Source organism: Labeo rohita, chromosome 14 (genome assembly GCF_022985175.1).
Source record: "Labeo rohita strain BAU-BD-2019 chromosome 14, IGBB_LRoh.1.0, whole genome shotgun sequence".
NCBI lineage: Eukaryota > Metazoa > Chordata > Actinopteri > Cypriniformes > Cyprinidae > Labeo > Labeo rohita.
Window position 1 is genome coordinate 2,557,962 of NC_066882.1, and position 18,397 is coordinate 2,576,358.

General features: G+C 35.4%; 1 protein-coding gene across 9 annotated transcripts in view; it reads left to right on the forward strand.

Annotated features, from left to right (window-relative positions):
• Positions 1 to 18,397, forward strand: part of enox2 (ecto-NOX disulfide-thiol exchanger 2) — a 248,229-nt gene that overhangs the window by 149,210 nt on the left and 80,622 nt on the right. For all 9 annotated transcript variants that reach the window (XM_051127055.1, XM_051127057.1, XM_051127060.1 and 6 more), the window contains one exon: positions 10,946 to 11,077. In XM_051127055.1, coding sequence (XP_050983012.1) covers positions 10,946 to 11,077 — 132 coding nt within the window. The remainder of the gene's footprint in view (positions 1 to 10,945; positions 11,078 to 18,397) is intronic.

The following is an 18,397-nucleotide window of genomic DNA, read 5'->3' on the forward strand; positions in this document are numbered from 1 at the left end:
TTGTGAAATAACTCTTTTCTATGTAAATATGTTAAAATGTTATTTATTCCTCTGATCAAAGCTGAATTTTCAGCATCATTGCTCCACACTTCAGTGTTACATAATCCTGCAGAAATCATTCTAATATGCTGATTTGGAAGTTTTTTGTTTATTGAAAATGTTTAAAAAAAAACAGTTAATAGTGAATAGAATGTTAAAAAGAAAAGCATTTATTTGAAATATAATTTTTTATGTAATAATTTAAAAGGCTTTATTGTGACTTTTTGTTAATTTAATGTGTCTGGATTAAATGTGTCTAAATTTAATGTGTCTAAAATTTAATGTGCTGAAATAAAGTATTAATTTTCTTTCCAAATTAAATTAAATTAAATTAATGCTGTCAAATGATTGATCGCGATTAATCGCTTTATATCATATTTTAAAAATATTTACATATATATTTATATTCATATAATTTACATTATGCATAAATATTTTTAATATATAAACAACATATTTTTAAAATAAATAAAATAAAATAAAATAAAATGATTCATTGTGATTTATTGCATCTGAAATAAAATTTTTAGTTGCATAATATCTGTGTGTATACTGTGTATATTTATTAAGTATATATAAATACGCACACAAATAGTATATATTTTAAAAAATATTTACATGTATATATTTATATTCATATAATTGATATAATTTATAAACATTTTTAATATATAAACAACATATTTTTCTTAAATATATACATACATGTGTGTGTATTTATATATACATAACAAATACACAGAGCACACACATACATTATGTAAAAAATAAATAAAATAAAATAAAATAAAAATCTTCCTGGCCCCAAACTTTTGAATAGTAGTGAAGATATAGCATAGTGTGGTAAACACAGTGGAAGACCATTTCGCTAGATGTAAACAACACTGGTCCAAAAGCACTTCCTGTTTTTTTGTTTTTTATTTTTTATTTTATTTCACGTATACACATACATCTTAAAGGTGCTAATGTAACATTTTCATCCAGTCAAATGTTATGTTGGTTGTATTTTTTTGTGATGTTTGTTAAAAACATACACACATGTTTTGTGTGTAAAGTAAAAAAAAAGAAAAAGAAACAGGAAGTGTATCGGGACCAGTTTGTTTACATCTGACGAAATGGTCTATACTATATTTTGTGTATTTTTACTCAACTGGACTCTTGACCGATTGACTGCTGATTTTGCCAATGCTGATTTCCAGCCATAAACGCAACACAAGTGCTGTACTACAGATCACTTAAATCAGATGCAAACCTCAGACGTTTAATTCGCGTTCAATAGGAAAATCACAAGTGCTGAAAGTGTAATTACTAAAGTGATCGTACTTCCTCCTACCTTCATTAAGACATGGGTAATCCATAGATGCATGAATGAAGATTGCATTCAATAAGGCTCTCGAAGCGTGGAAGCACTCTCATATAAGTGTTTATTTTGTGAAAAAATACCGCTTGTCGCTTGATGGCCATCACATCATCTCAGCAGGAGGGCTCTCAGCATGTTTGATGTGTAAAGCTGGAGCACCTGATATCTAGTGTTTCAAAGAGATCTCCTCAAGGACTGGCTGTCTCGGACCTACACGGCCTGAACCTCGTAAAAGTGATCCTTGGGATCAGATGGAGGTGTTTTGTGCTTGGCGTTTGACACTAGAGTTTAAAGTAACAATCGTTTGTTGTTAGCTGACTTAACTTGTCTTTTCAAGGTGATCCAAAAGGCTGATTGAAATCGTGATGGTTTGACATAATGAGGTTTGCAATTGTGGCGCGTTCCCCAAAGACTTCATTCTAATGCTTGCCTGCCATCTCCAGTTGAAAAAATCTCCCCAGAGAGGCTTCAGTCTTGTTTATGAATTGAGAAAGTAATCTACACATGGCTTTTGAATGAGAAAGAAGCAGAGTTGTGTTTTAGAACGTATTTATTTGATTGTGATTGATAAACAATACTTGGCAGTTTAGCAATTGCTTCGCGCTAAATTATGCAGTGTAGAACAAATCAAAATATCATGCTAAATGTCAAATTAAGAGCTGTTTAGACAGACAATGTCTTGTGATAATGCACACTGATTTGACATTGTCAGTTATTACATTGTGCATATGTTCACATTCACGAGTACAAATATGCACTGGTATGCTATTAAAATCATCTTTTTATATTGACCGAGATTATTATAACACTGTGAATTTTGTTCTTATTTTAAGTTCTTATTTTAATATTTCCTGTGGCTTGCTAAATAATACATTGATTGATTTATTTATTTATTTTAAATTTTATTTTCATTTTCACAGTGACACCTTAAAAGGGTAGTTCACATAAAAATGAAAAAAAAAATCATTATTTAATCACCATCATGTCATTCCAAAACATATTTCAGTGACTTAATTTATTTTGCGGAACACAAAATATGTTTTGAAGAATTTTGAACTGCATTCAAAATTCAGAAACTTCGAACTGTGTTCAAAATTCAAAATTTTAAACTGCAAAGTTGCTTTACCTTTCTTTGTATGGAAATAAAAAGAAAGTCATAAAAGAAAGTTATTTTTACCAACATGAGGGTGAGTTTTCATTTTCAGTTGAACTAAGAAAACCAAAATGATCCAGATCAGTAATATTAGGTACGTCTATGTATGTGTATGTGAATCTTCCATGCAACTCATGACCCTCAACTTCCTGCTAAAGTTGTCCCAGTTGCCGAGGAGCAAGTAATTGTCCGTCGAGCTGTTAAGACCTTGTAGATCGTAAAATAAATTTCTCTGAGTTTTTCTTGGCCTTCTGAGGGAGATTTGGGCAGTGAGCCATGGACAGCTTTATTGAGAAAGTTTTGTGACCACACAGTGGCAGAGGCGTGTGTGTGTGTGTGTGTGTGTGTGACAGAAAGAGAGCTGTAGATGAAGAAAAACAGGCCTGTGGGGGACACTTACCCCATCCATCCCCTGTGACTTTCAAACAGCCTTTTTTCTAATTGCTCCTCTCTCAGAAGTTTTAGAAAGGTGACTTAGAGACCCAAAGGACGTTTAAACCTAAAGAGATGAAGCTGTCCCCTGGGAAGTCACTTCCTCTCACACTGGGTTTGCTAGGTCAGGACAGTTTACTACAGCGAGTACATGGATTTTTAATCCTTGAAAATACTGACTAAGTTTTAGTTTTTGCTGTGTGTTTTTGTCATTTTTATTATTATCATATTTGTTGATTATTCCCTTGAAATTGTAATTGCGATTATTAATTACGATTATTTATCACAATTTACATGTAAGGATGTTTTGAATAGGTTTAGACCATTGTTTGAAGCACTGCATGCCACCTTTTTATATAGTTTCTTCTTTAAATATAAAAAAAATAAAAAAAAAAAATAAAAAAAAAAAATAGAAAAATGTAAACAATGGAAAAATAAACACACCCACCCCCACATCTTAAGCAAGCAGAAAAATGTAAGTGGATTTTTTTTTTTTTTTGTAATTGTGCCTTTGAATGATTACATAATTGTGGCATCTGTAATTGTAATTGCGATTAGAAATTTGATTAACTGTGCAGCCCTAGGTAACACTTTAGAATAGGGAACACTTATTCACTATTAACTATGACATTTCCCTCAGTAAATTTCTAATTTGCTGCTTATTAATAGTCAGTAAGGTAGTTGTTAAGTTTAGGTGTTGGGTAGGATTAGGGATGTAGAATAAAGTCATGTAGAATAAGGCATTAATATGTGTGTAATTAGTACTAATAAATGACTTATATTCTAGTAATATGCATGCTAATAAGCAACTAGTTAAGAGGCCATAAAGTATTACCAAAAGTGTTAGTTTTTTATATTTTATTTTATTTCAGTTAACATTTATTTTATTTCAAGTAACAGCATTTTTTATGGACTTTATGAATTTTATTTACCTATAATAACGCTGTTTGCATTTTGGTATACAATTTTGGCATGTGCATAACTACATATTTTTAAAATCAACTAGTTTATTGTCTAAACAACTAATCGATTAAAAAAAAAAAAAAAAAAAAAAGAAAGAAAGAAAGGAATAAATTCCATTCTATTATATATGGCCAAATAAAAGAGATTTCTTGGTTGCATGCTATTTCACAAATCACACAGCCATTTTTATGTCAATATTTGGCCGAGATACAACTTGAAATTTGAAAATCTGGAATCTGAGGGTGCAAAAAAATCTAAATATTGAGAAAATCGCCTTTAAGTTTGTCCAAATGAAGTTCTTACCAATGCATATTTTTAAAAAAAATATATAAGTTTTGATATATTTACGGTAGGAAATGTACAAAATATCATGGAACATGATCTTTACTTGATAACCTAATCATTTTTGGCATAAAAGAAAAATTGATCATTTTGGCCCATATTTTTAGCTATTGCTACAAATATACCCGTGCTACTTATGACTGGTTTTGTGTTCTAGGGTCACGTACTGTTTATATATATTTGACTTTGTATATAGTCCTGAATTTGTTCTGGTAGTTTTACTCTTTGATTTTGCTCCATCATCAGTTTCATTCTATCCTGGCAAGACAAATGGCCTCTTCAGGCTTGGCAGAGGCGACGGTTGGTCCAGAAAACATCCTGTGCTGTTATTGAGTAGTCTTTGAAGCGATCTTAAAAATGCATCTTTTGCTTGCCAGTGAAAGAGTTTTTAATGAGTTCCAGTTCCTGAGCAAACAAACTTCATATCCTCAGCTTGTATACAAGATTTACGTCTTTTCATCAGAAAGTAAAGAATGGGCTTCAGTTTCACTCTTCTGCTGCGTTGCATTATCCACAGTAATCTTAAAACACTTACACAGCGTGATGCTTTGATGGCAGTGTATTTACACTGGATAAGGCTTTTGTAGTATTCCTCTAGCCTGCTGATCAGAGTGTGTGAGCGCTGCCGAATGGAAATGGAGCACAGAGAACAGTTGTGAGATTTTTGCCTTGAGGAGAAGAAGTGTTTCTGAAAGTCTCACGATGTTCTCGCACTCTGTTGCCGCTCCATCATGAGCATTACATGCATGGAAACGGGCCACAATCACAATACAATTCTGTGTCAGCATGATTTCACCTTGTATTAAAATGTGTTAATGGACTGTTAACAGCCAGAGATGGAAAATCTGATGATTAATACTGACTCATATTTAAAAAAAAAAAAAAAAAGCTGAGAATCAGTAGGATTTTAAATACTTATATATTAATAATATTTTAATATTAATACTTCAGCATGGATGCATTAAGTTGGTCAAAAAGTTAAAGGTACTTACAATATTACAAAAGATTTTTATTTCAATGCTTTTGAACTTATTCTTCAAAGAATCCTAAAAAAAGTAAAAACAAATAAAAATAAAAAAAAAATAGATATAAATAAATAAAAAAATAATCACTGTTTCCTGTAACATACTAGGGAGCACAGCTGTTTTTAGAATTAATTAAAAAAAAAAAATTAATTAAAAAAAACTTATTAGAATGCATATTACTAGTATGTTGGCTGTTTATTAATATTAAATTCAATTCAAGTTCGTTTGTATAGCGCTTTTAATGATACAAATCATTGCAAAGCAGCTTTACAAAAAATTTGTTTCTACAATATATTTATTATTTATTAATACTTATGAAGCACATAATGCCTTATTCTGCATCACTGTATATAATAGATCACATAATCCCACCCTATACCTATAGACCAATTTGAAGTAGACGTCACAGTGATGTCACTTGCAGCTGTGTGCGCATAGTGGTTGCAAAAAACACTGGTAACAAGATACTGATTTTTTTTTTTTTTATAACCGATACCAATTATTATAGAATGTTTTAGTGCCCGATAACCGATATGCAGAACCTATATTTTATTTACTGTTATAAAGTAAATAAATGACTGAGTGAAGTCCATGCTTCACCTTGATTTTTTTTTTCCTCCTTAATCTTCATATTACAACAATAAAAAAATTTTATTCATCTTTTTTTTGTTTATAAAATGCATCAGCTGCAACACTAAGCAAAACAAAGGAGATGGTAATTAATTTCCATAGAGTTGTATATTTTAGATGTGTATTAGCGAAATAATGGTTATATAGTAAATGTTAATATAATTTAGGGTGTTTTAAACAAGTGAATCTTGTTAAAATTTACATGCGGTGGCTGTGCTGGAACATTTCCTGAGCATCAACCCGGTGAGTGAACAGCAAAATGAAAGCGACTTCACGAGATTAATGATATACACAACAGAGAGAATTCAATTAAGTGCTTTTATTTCCAACGTGCGCTTATTCATGGCTGTATTATTTAATTCAGGCAAAGGTAAGTCTTTATTGGGACAGGACTTGACGGATTATTTTAGCTGACTCCGACTTCACGAGACTAATGATGAGCATATAGACAACACAGAGAGAATTAAATTCAGCACTTTCATTTCCAACATGTGCTCATTCATGGCTGTATATTATTTAATTCAGACAAATTTACATGTTTATTAGGACGGATTATCTTATGTGACTCTGTGAGTTTGTCTGTTTCTTAGATCCAAAGCTGCATAAACTAGCTACATATCAGGCATTTATGTAACACATCTGATATATGCATTAATGGCTGTTATGTTAAATAAAGTTTACTAATTACAGCTAAGCAAGTGCTTTACCTATGCATGCTGTTGTTGTTGTCTCATCTCCCCTCAGACGTGCTGAAATGGTGATCCTGACGGTAATTCTCAAAACACCTACAAGATTGCGGCGTTTATCGGTGAATCCGATATTACAAAACCGATAACCGATTATGGTAAAATTCTTAAATATCGGGAAAAATATTGGTAAACCGATATATCGGTCGATCTCTAAACATTTATTTATTTTATCTCCCAATTCTGATTTTTTCTCTCGCAAATGTAACTTTATATCTCCTAATTCTGACTTTATAACTCGATTTAACTTAAAAATAGTGAGTTTGTCAATTCTGAGGGGAAAAAGACAGAAGTGTGGGATACAAACTCCTATTCTGAGCCAAGGGGAAACGAGAGAATGACGGGTTGTTTTTCCTTATGAGAATTGTGAGAATAAATCAAATTTACCTTTTTTTTTATTTTTTTTATTCCATGGCTCCATAGACTGCCACTTGAAAACCGCCCACAAAAAAACATTCCTGTTTCAGATCTGTAAGACTGTCAAACTATCTAACGTCAATTTTGTTGAATAACGACGCTTATCGCTGCGTGACAAGCTCTTGTAATAGGTGAAGAACATTTTGAAAATGACATCTAATCAATATAATCTACAATCTTTTTAAATCTAACTATTTTGCACCATATCCGTGTAATTCTCTAGCCGTAAAGGCTATCTCTCCCAGGTTTTCTGCAATCATGATGCATACGCATCCCGAGTGTTTACATATCAATAATTGGCCTACTGTATATATAGCTACTACAACAACTGCCTTACTTACTACCAATAAACAGCAAATTAGTAGTTTACTGAGGAAAAACTCAATATGTGTTGCCTAAAAAAACATAAAAGAAAGTAGTTTTGGAGTAAAGTTTCTTTAACCAATGAGTGGGAAGTGATTGAGGAGCGGAAAATGGAAAATCCGGCGAGGATTTGGAACAGCGTGATTACGGACTGCTTTCAGCGGGGAAGGGAAATTGGCTGTCGCTCCAATTCGCCCTCACCACTGCTGCTGATACAGATGATTAAACAACTGTTTTCGCTTGAAACCTTGGACCTCTGCCGTCTGTTTGGATGACTGAGAGGAGGACTGCTGAAAAGAACACATCTGAGAGATGAGCCGTGGCCGATATCCTCCTGCAGAAGATCAACCAGACACTCTTCTTTAACCTTCAGAGTGTGATTTCTGCTATCTGTTGAGTCTAAAACCAGAATGGTATTGGTGAAATGTGACTTTGAATACACTCTCATGTCATGTCAGAGTGATTGTGCGTTTCAGAATGTTAAAAACAATCTAAATCTGTCAATGTCATGCAAGTTTGAAACTTAGACTGTAATGGCAGGCCTTCGACATTTAATAGTCGTTTTGTGCATCGTTCCTGTTTGAAATGTCATTTTATTATAGCCAGTGCTACCTGGTTCACTTTCTTTATTTTTCAGTGTTTTGCAAAGAAGTGTAGAGGTGAATAAATAGAAATTAATTATCAACAACAAAGCCGCACATGGATCTGTGTTGGCACTATGAGTGTTGCCATAGAGACTAATCACTTCAGAGTGCGAGTACGTGAACAGCTGAGAGCAGAATCGGAGCTGTTGACGTACAATCGTGCTAATTCAGACATGACGTGACGTTATTTAAATGTTAAAAGATCCCGTAAACCCTTGAGTTGTGATTTATCTTTAAATAAAAAAATGCAGCATGAAGTCACATGTCGGGAAGGTCATTTTTTGGTTTGCTGTGCTTTTTCTTTATTTTTTGACCAAAACCACCTTTGATAACCCTCTGGAGAACCTGAAAGCTAATTATCATGCTGTTTCTCATTAACTCTGTATAATAATTCCCTGACCGACCACAAAACACAATGGCATTTTCTTGATAGTCGGTGGAAATGATCTCCTCCGTGTGTCTGCCGCCCACATCGCACAGGAAGCATATGTTCTCACACACACAGTATAAGCCCAGCGGTCACACCTCAGATACGGGAACTTTCGGAGCTCTGTTTCGAGCGTTCATTCTTTTGGTGGGCGATACTGAAGTTTATCAGACCTCTGGCAGCAGTTCTGCCTCAAAACCGACAGTCTGTTTTCTCTGAAGTGATGGTGTGCTAAGCACATTGGCACCTCAGTTGTGTTAATAGTACATGAATTAGTTTTCAGAAGAAGTTTCCAATTTTTATCATAATACAGTATGTATTATGTGTTAAGCTGATGAAGACTTCACATCTCATTCCTCTCTCAACTCTCTCAACATTTCAAGTTTCAGTCCTCAACTCACACTTTTAAAAACTCATGCATTACATATTTAAAGTGCCCCTATTGTGGACTATGAAAGGTTCATATATTTTTGTTTTGAGAGCCCCCAACAACAGGTTGGCATGCATGCAAGGTCAAAAAACACTTTCATTGTCTTATATGCATTTATTTTTACCGTATTTGTGACCCTGGACCACATAAGTAGCACAAGTATGTTTGTAGCAATAGCCAAAAATATATTTTATAGGTCAAAATTATCAATTTTCCTTTTATGCCAAAAATCATTATATTATCAAGTGAAGATCATGTTCCATGAAGATATTTTGTAAATTTCCTACCATATATATTTTAAAAACTTAATTTTTGATTAATAATATGCATTGCTAAGAACTTCATCTGGACAACTTTAAAAGTGATTTTCTAAATATTTAGATTTTTTTGGCACCCTCAGATTCTAGTTTTTCAAATAGTTGTATCTTGGCCAAATATTGCCCTAACAAACCATACATCAATGGAACACTTATTTATTCCGCTTTCAGGTGATGTACAAATCTCAATTTAAAAAAAAAAGATCGACCCTTATGACTGGTTTTGTGGTCCAGGGTCACATTTGCTTAATGACTCCCAAAATGATTCGCTCAACGATTCATTTCCTCCTTTGCATGACGCTAATCTGCGGTGATTGGTCTGATGACCCAGTCTGTTGTGATTGGTCTACTGCATGCAGCACATGTCGGAAACAGAATGCCATGGTATATGCGTCAGCCCAATGCAGAAACTTATTGATAATGCACTGCAGTCTGCAACTCCAAGTAATATCAATGACAAACATTCATTATTCATCGACACATTTCTAGACAATTGCGAGCGAGCAGATATTGCTTTTAGTCAGTTAGCCAGAGGTCTACAAGCTGCACGGAGCAACACAACACACACAACTAAAAACATATTTTGCATGCTACGGAGTACATGAGAGCAACCATTTTTAAAGAATTACTCCACTTTCAAAATAAAAAATTTCCTGATAATTTACTCACCCCCATGTCATCCAAGATATTCATCTCTTTTTTTCTTCAGTTGCAAAGAAATTAAATTTTTTTTGAGAAAAACATTCCAGGATTTTTCTGCATATAGAGGCCTTCAAGGGTGCTCAACTGATTGAAGGTTAAAAATGCAGCTTCAAAGGGCTCTAAACGATCCCAGCCAAGAAATAAGGATCTAATCTAGCAAAACAATCAGTCATTTTCTTAAAAACTTTTTTTTAACCACAAATGCCTGTTGTGTCTAGTTCTGCTTTGTGCACTTCGGTTTAAGACAGTTAGGTTATGTCGAAAAAAAAACTCCCATCTCATTTTATCCTCCAACTTCAATATCATCCTACATTGCTGTTTTACCATTTTTTGTAAAGGGTGTTTGACTCTCCTTGCATATTCACTTTGTAAACACTGGGTCGGTACTTCTGCAGCGATGTAGGGTGATTTTGAAGTTGGAGGAGAAAATGAGATGGGAGTTTTTCGACATACCCTAACTGTACCCTAATGAATTTACCCTCACAGTGCAGAGCACAGCGTGCAGGATGTTTTCATTCAGCTGTGTATCACACTGCATGAAAGGTCATTTTCAAAAATCCATAATAGGGGCACTTTAAATACAAAATACCAGCAAACTGCTTGTTATAAACTATTAGCATATTAGAATGATTTCTGAAGGATCATGTGACACTGAAGCCTGAGGTAATGATGCTGAAAATTCAGCATTGCCATCATACTAACAACATACATTTTAACATATTCAAATTGAAAAAAAAATATATCATTTGTAATAACTTTTCAATAAACTCTTTCAAAAACAACATTCTTAGACCCTTCAAATTAAAATTTTGGTCATAAATATGGACTAAATGGGTTTGTCACACAAATTGACACAAATTCCAGACAGGAATTTTAATTTCTCTTAGGTTAGAATGTTCAAACACATTCTCTCTTTTAGATATAAACCCAGATTCGTTTTTTCTCTCTTTTTCAGAGGGCCTTAGAAATATTGCCATGGACTCCAACTCTTTAGCAATGCCCATGTCGGACCCTAACGCTTGGGCGACTGCCATGAACAACCTCGGGATGGCCCCCATGAGCATGACTGGACAACCAATCATGTCAGGTAAGCAATAAGTTGCAGCTTACAGTAGTTTGGCATTTCAATGTTTTAATATTTTTGTTTATTTATTTGTGTCTAATCACATACTGGACAAAAATTAATCATTTTCAGTGCAAATATAGCTCTTGGAAACATTTCAGAGAGGTTTGCCTGAAAAATAAATCTTGCAGCTAGTGTTTTTTTTTCTTTCTCTGAAGTGTAGCCTAGTACTTCTAACTACTGAGATGTTGGAAATGGTGAAAACACTTGCTAGAGACATACTTTTTTCCTGGCAGCCTTCTAGTGTTTTGCAGAGAGATATCTGTGGAAAAAAGTTTGTTCTTATTAGATTTAGATGGATGGAAATTTGGTACATTATCACAGTCATTTTCTGCTAATGTAAGCATTATTTACTATTATATTTAATCTACTGAAGTATTTATTAATGATTTGAATGACATTTTATTTTCAGTTTTCATTTTATTTTAATTTGTCATTTTGTCAAGTGCATTTGTCATTAGTAGTAGTATTATTGTATATTATATTAACACCTATTTAATTTATTCAGCATTTCTAATTTCATTTCAAGTGTTTCTTTAATCTAATATTTATATTTAATCTCATTTCTTTAATACAGTTGACAAAATTGTTTGTGTTATTTTTAGTTTTTGTTTACAACTCTGGCCTGTTCTGCCATGGAAGCTGCAGCGTCATTATTTGAATCAGCTAACACTTAGTTTCACACCGCTCTGTTATTTTGCTGTCAGATTTCAGCTGTTCTCACCCCATAATCATCATATAAAAATAGAACTATGGACTGGTCGTATGATGTGCCAGTCAGGCAGACCCATCCTGTCTAAATGACCTGTGTTTTTGGATAAAACAAGCTGTAGTGTGGACCAGACCGCAAAAGATCTATGTATGTTTGCTCGTCTGCAGTATTAGCCAGAGACTGAGGCTGATGCATCCTGTGGGCCACAGAAGCAGAGCGCTCCACTGAGTCAGCAAGAGTGTGAAAGTACCAGTGTGAAAACTTCAAACACATTCCCACAGTGCCGTCAGAGTGGCCAATTAGTTTCAGGGCTTTTTCATCTCATTGGTTAGTCGGCAGCACAATGCGAAGGAATGGCTGCGCGACGCTGGGAGCAGGGGCTGCATTACGCCAGCTGGATGGAGCCGCAGAACATCTCGGCTGGTGCGCATGAGTCACTTAAACCTACACATCCACGCCGCTCATTTCAGGATTCATTTCTCTTTCGCACTGCATCGTTTATTAGCGAGCGCGAAAGGTGAGCCATCCAAAAACGCCATTGAAGCGTCAGTTTAATTCAAGGGAGATTAGAATGAAATGCAACCGCAAGACGGATGGGTTTTCATTACGCTGAAATGAAAACACTAGAGGGTCATCCGACGTCAAATTTTTGTTCTTTCTCCAATATCATTCAAAATAATGGGCTGCATTTATCAGTAAACACACCAGGCGCAGTGTATACAGGCATGTGTCTTTTTCTCCTCGGGTTTTAGAATCAATTCTCTGCGGAGTTTCGCAAATCACCTCCTTCGTCTTATTTAATGTCACATTCGCAGCAGCACAGTCGCAGATATATATGCACGGCCGTAGCCCGCTATAGGTGCGTGTTTCAAATGAAGTGTGCCGTTGGGATGCTCTCGCCATCTACGCTATTTTCCTATCAAATTTCATTTGCACTGTTTACGTGGCGGCCACGCGAACGTCTCGAGCTCTCATTTGCGAGATCACCGCCCAAGAGCAAATTATGGAGTTTGCCTAGCGGTTTATAGACTGGCATTCGGAGGAGAGAAATGCTGATGGCAGTTTTATGTCAGAAAGACTATGGAGCCTTGATCTGCGAGCCATGCAATGAGCTGGAATGAAACGGCTCTTAGTGCTGTTAATGTGTCCTGGCTCCCAGGAGCTCGTTCCGCCAGTACTGTGGGTCTTTTATTCTAATCAGTCCTGCCGCAGGGAATTCTGGGAGCCTTTTTGCCTCCTCTTGCTTCCTGCCTGCCAGAGACTCAAAGAATACAGATGAAGGCCTTGAATCAGGGCGTCACAGCGGGTCACATACGCGTATAGATATTTCTCCACTTTCCCCGTCTCGATTTCTATTCTTGATTGTCATAGGCTGCTGAGCAGGAAATAATATCAAGTACGTAGCCTTTGATCTGCAGCTTTCTGCTGACCCGTCCTTTCCACCGTGCTGTGGGGAGAACTGGGTCTGCGCGATGTTGTTATGACCCGCTCTGTTCGGTCGGCATTGGCTCGGGCGGTATTTTGATTGGAGGTGGAGGGAAGAGGCAGTACTGTCTGCCTCGAGTCGTACCTCATTAATCACACAGAGGGAGCAGCTGTTGCCTCCAACATCCTAACAGTCTCCCAGCTAAAACTCGCCACGAACTCCATTCTGTTCCTGTACTTTGCCGCCTCAGCAAGTTATGTGGAGTCATACGTTTGTGAAAATGACACTGAGTAGTCCATTCAGCCAACCGTCTAATCAGTCCCGCCTCTGTTACGCACAGATAACATAATCAACAGATGAAGTGTGTCTCTTTTAAAATCTGGAGTGCAACCTACAATATTTTATCTTTCTAATCTTTTAATTATTAAAAATAATAATGATAATAATTTCAACCAAATGGCAACCAGTTACCCTTTTTTTATTATTTGAATATTTTTAAATAATAAACATAATGATGCAAGTCAGGAATATTTATCTACATTCTTCTTTTTCTTTTTTTGTTAAAGAATCTTTTAGAAGACAAATGCCACACATATTTCTGTGAACAGACATTTTGTAATGATATTGTTCAGTCTTCAGATTTATTGCAAAAGTATTGTGAATAGTAGGGGTGTGCATTAGTGCTGGACAACGATTAATCGTGATTAATTGCATTCAAAATAAACGTTTTGTGTACATAATATATGTGTGTATACTGTGTATATTTATTATGTTTACATAAATATACACACACATATGCATGTGTATATATTTAAGAAAAATTTTTGTTTGCCTATTCTGATTTAAGTAGGTTAAGCTGGGCAAAAACTTACAAGTCATCGATGCCCTTACTACCTTTCTGGGCCTTAAACATGGTAGTTCCGTTTCTGTCTATGCAGGGTCAGAAAGCTATTGAATTTAATTAAAAATATCTTGATTTGTGTTCAAAAGATGAACGAAGGTCTTACAGATTTGGAATAACATGAGGGTGAAAAATTAATGACAGAATTTTAAAGGAGAAGTCCACTTCTAGAACAAAGATTTACAGATAATGTACTCACCCCCTTGTCATCCAAGTTGTTTATGTCTTTCTTTATTCAGTTGTAAAGAAATTATGCTTTTTGAGGAAAACATTTCAGCATTTTTCTCCATATAATGGACTGTTATGGTGCCCCGATTTTGAACTTTCAAAATGCAGTTTAAATGCGGCTTCAAACGATCCCAATGCGGTTGTGAACGATCCCAGCCGAGGAAGCAGGGTCTTATCTAGCGAAATGATCAGTTATTTTCATAAAAATAGAATTTATATACATTTTTTTAATCTCAAATGCTCATCTCGTCTTACTCTGCCTGGAATGTTTTTGTTCCGGTTCATGACAGTTAGGGTATGTCAAAAAACTCCCATCTCATGTTCTCCCTCAACTTCAAAATAGGGTGTTTGATCTTCTTTGCATGTTCACTTTGCAAAGACTAGGTCGGTACTTCTGCAGCGATGTAGGATGATTTTGAAACTATTTTTGAAGTTGAGGGAGAAAATACGATTGGAGTTTTTCGACATACCCTAACTGTCTTGAGCCAGAATACACAGAGTTCAACGAGAACAAGGCAAGATGAGTGTTTAAGATTAAAAAGTATTTAAATTGTATTTTTTAAATGAAAATAACCGATCGTTTCGCTAGATAAGACCCTTCTTCCTCAGCTGGGATCATTTACAATCACATTTGGAATCGTTTGAAGCCGCATATAAACAGCATTTTGGAAGTTCAAAATCGGGGCACCATATCAGTCCATTATATGGAGAAAAATGCTGAAATGTTTTCCTCAAAAAGCATAATTTCTTTACAACTGAATAAAGAAAGACATAAACAACTTGGATGACAAGGGGGTGAGTACATCATCTGTAAATTTTTATTCTGGAAGTGGACTTCTCCTTTAATTTTTGGGTGAATAATCACTTTAAGGGGGCAAATATATCCTCATAGTGGAAAAGTTAATTTGTCTCACAGCTGTGAGTGTGAACTAACCACTGCAGAGAAGATAAAGACTATAAAAGAAGTTTTGTGAGTCAGCTCTCCACAACCTGCCTAAACCAGCCTATGCACCATCACAAAAGCACACCCTGCAAAATACCATTTAATTATAGTTGTCTACAAAATTCCCCTGAAACAAAACATTGAGATATCTCTTTTTGTCAGTATCACACACCCCTGGTGAATATTCAGTATATCACTCAGCCCTTGTAACTACAGTGTATTCTAGAGGAGTATACCGTACTGTGTGTTTTTACTTGGCTTCGGTCTGGCTTGCACTTCACTGTGATTAATTATTCAGAATCTCTGACCTGCTGTTCTCGAGCGGAGGAATAGCAGCTTCAGTCCTCTCATGCCACGGACACGGCACCATTTTGAGCTACGTGGTTTTGGATTGTGGCATTGGAGATGTTGGCATACTGAGATGGCTGGGCTCTCGTAAGTCGTAAGAAGGTGTTTTGCCAATCCTAGCGATGTCGTAAGATTGTGTTACAGCAGACTTAAGAACAACATGAACCCTGTTGACTCTCCATTCACAGGAATGTAGTATGCACTCTCACTTCTTAGCTTAGCTCGCTTTAGCTCACTTCCCAAGCATAAAAGACTCCTGTGTCTTTGTAAACATCTTCCTCCACATCCACTGTTATTTTAGAGTTTATTATTTAGCATTTTCCCCTCTTTCTGCCCTCCAAAGCAGGTTTCTCAGCTGCTGCTGTTGAGCAGATCTCACCTCATGGGGACCTGTGGGCTGAGTCAAGTGTTGCAGCTCTTGACTCTTCATTCATCTGTATAAATAAGACTTCTGCTATGAATGCATCAAAGAGATATGTGTTATTGCTCTTCGGGGGGGTCCACAGGCCTTAACCGCAGCATATTTTTATGCCGCTCTATATTTCCACTCTCCTTAGGCAGGGAATGTGGGTCTGCTGTGTGATACATTATACTCGCGCAGCTCCGCGGGATTCATGGGGAGCTCGTATTATGATCAATATCATCAGGAAAGACAGCTAACTGGAACAGACTCCAGCTGAGCTCTGCCTCCTTTATGACTGTGATTTAAAGCCACATTTACATTTTTCCTGCACATGGCAGTCAAATCTGTTTATTGTCTGTTAGTGTGTCTGTTCGTCTGTCTGTACAAATGAGTGTCTGTCTGCCTTTTCACTGGACACTTAAGGATCTATTTTGAATGTTCTTGAGTCATTTAATAATTACAGTGAATTCAAATCATTGCAGCATTATTCTCTCTGATATGACTCATCTTATCAGATAACTTTTATTACGTTTATCTTACAGTATGATTCATATTAAACACTTAATTGTTTTGGCCATTTAAAAAATCATTTAATCTTTTAGTATTATTAAAGATAGTGACAGAGACTGTATTCCATCGCGTTTCTTCAGACAATTGTTTCCCAATTGTTCCCCTAGCAAAAAACTGATAGATTTAAAATGCATTTATTTTATGCTAAGTGTAGTTCAAATCTATTAACATATTTACTGACATATTGCTCGAGATCATAAATGACAATTTTTCGAAATTGAGACGTATACATCACCTGAAGGCTTTCCATTGATGTATGGTTTGTTAGGATAGGACAATATTTGGCTGAGATACAACTACTTTGAAAATCTGGAATTTGAGGGTGCAAAAAAAAAAATCAAAATACTGAGAAAATTGCCTTTAAAGTTGTCCAAGTGAAGTTCTTAGAATGCCTATTACTAATCAAAAATGAAGTTTTGATATATTTACAGTAGAAAATTTACAAAATATCTTCATGGAACATGATCTCTACTTAATATACTAATGATTTTTGGCTTAAAGGAAAAATTGATCATTTTGACCCATACAATGTATTGTTGGCTATTGCTATAAACATACCTGTGCTGCTTAAGACTGGTTTTGTGGTCCAGGGTCACATGTAAAAACTGTAATTAAACTTTATTTGAAATTCTATTTGTGCACAATGCACGTTCTTAATATTAAGCGTAAGATATGTCTTAATGTCACTATTGATTAGGATTGTATGATTTTTAAATAACATCAGTCTTTAAATGCGAAATATTTAAAGCGTACCTAAAGTTTATTTGCAATAGTTCCACTTTAGCACAATCAGATATACTTCAGTATATCTTTAGTTGGACTTCAGCACTACTTCCACACAATTAAAGTGCATTAAGTACAAAATTAGTTTTAGCAATTTAGCAGACTTTAAATATGCCAGTTTAGTATACTTAAAGTACAACTGCGAATGGATTTTAAAATACATTTTAGTATATTTATTTTTCACCAGGGTCTATAGCTTTGTAGGTTATGATGGATTATAATAATTCTCATTTTTATATTGTGTTGCAGAACCCATATTGAGAATCCACTGCGAAGTAAATATGTTATTTGCAATATGTTTCAGCTGCATGAATTTGAAACCTGGGAAGCTATGCTTTAGACATTGCTCACTGATCTTGACCTGTCAATTTATGAGCTGTTTGATATGCCACCTACAGCTCCTGTTTCAGATTTGTCCGTCAATAACCAGCAGCCTGCAGTAGTCATGAGGGAATCAATGTCCTTTGCTGCTGATATGAGAGGACTATTTTTCAATGTCTGAAGAGAAGGCATCTGAAATGATTTACTGTCAGACTATTTAGATTCAGCAGATAACTGTAATTCACTTTCTAATACAGTCCTAGCCAAAAGTACTTGATATAGCAGAACTTTAACAATCAATACCGTAACCCTTATCCAGATTTAGCTTTTGTCTTGAAGCTCATTCTCACTCCTTCTGATACTAAAACACCACGGTTCTTGACTTTGGGCATTGTTTGACCTAAAATCTCACAGTTTTACTAGTGAATTTGTGGTACAAGTGTAATGAATGCATTGTGTTTGTACATGTGGAGCTGCAATATTCACATCTGCAGTTGTTTGAAAACAGCTGTGTGGCTGTCCCAATCTCAGTGAAATGAGGAAAATGATAGTTTTACAGGCCAAAATCTCATCTGTCAGTGCAGATCTTTGCACAGTTCTGGCTCTGTACTCTGGTTTTAACAGGGTAAAGTGATTTCCTGCCCCCAGA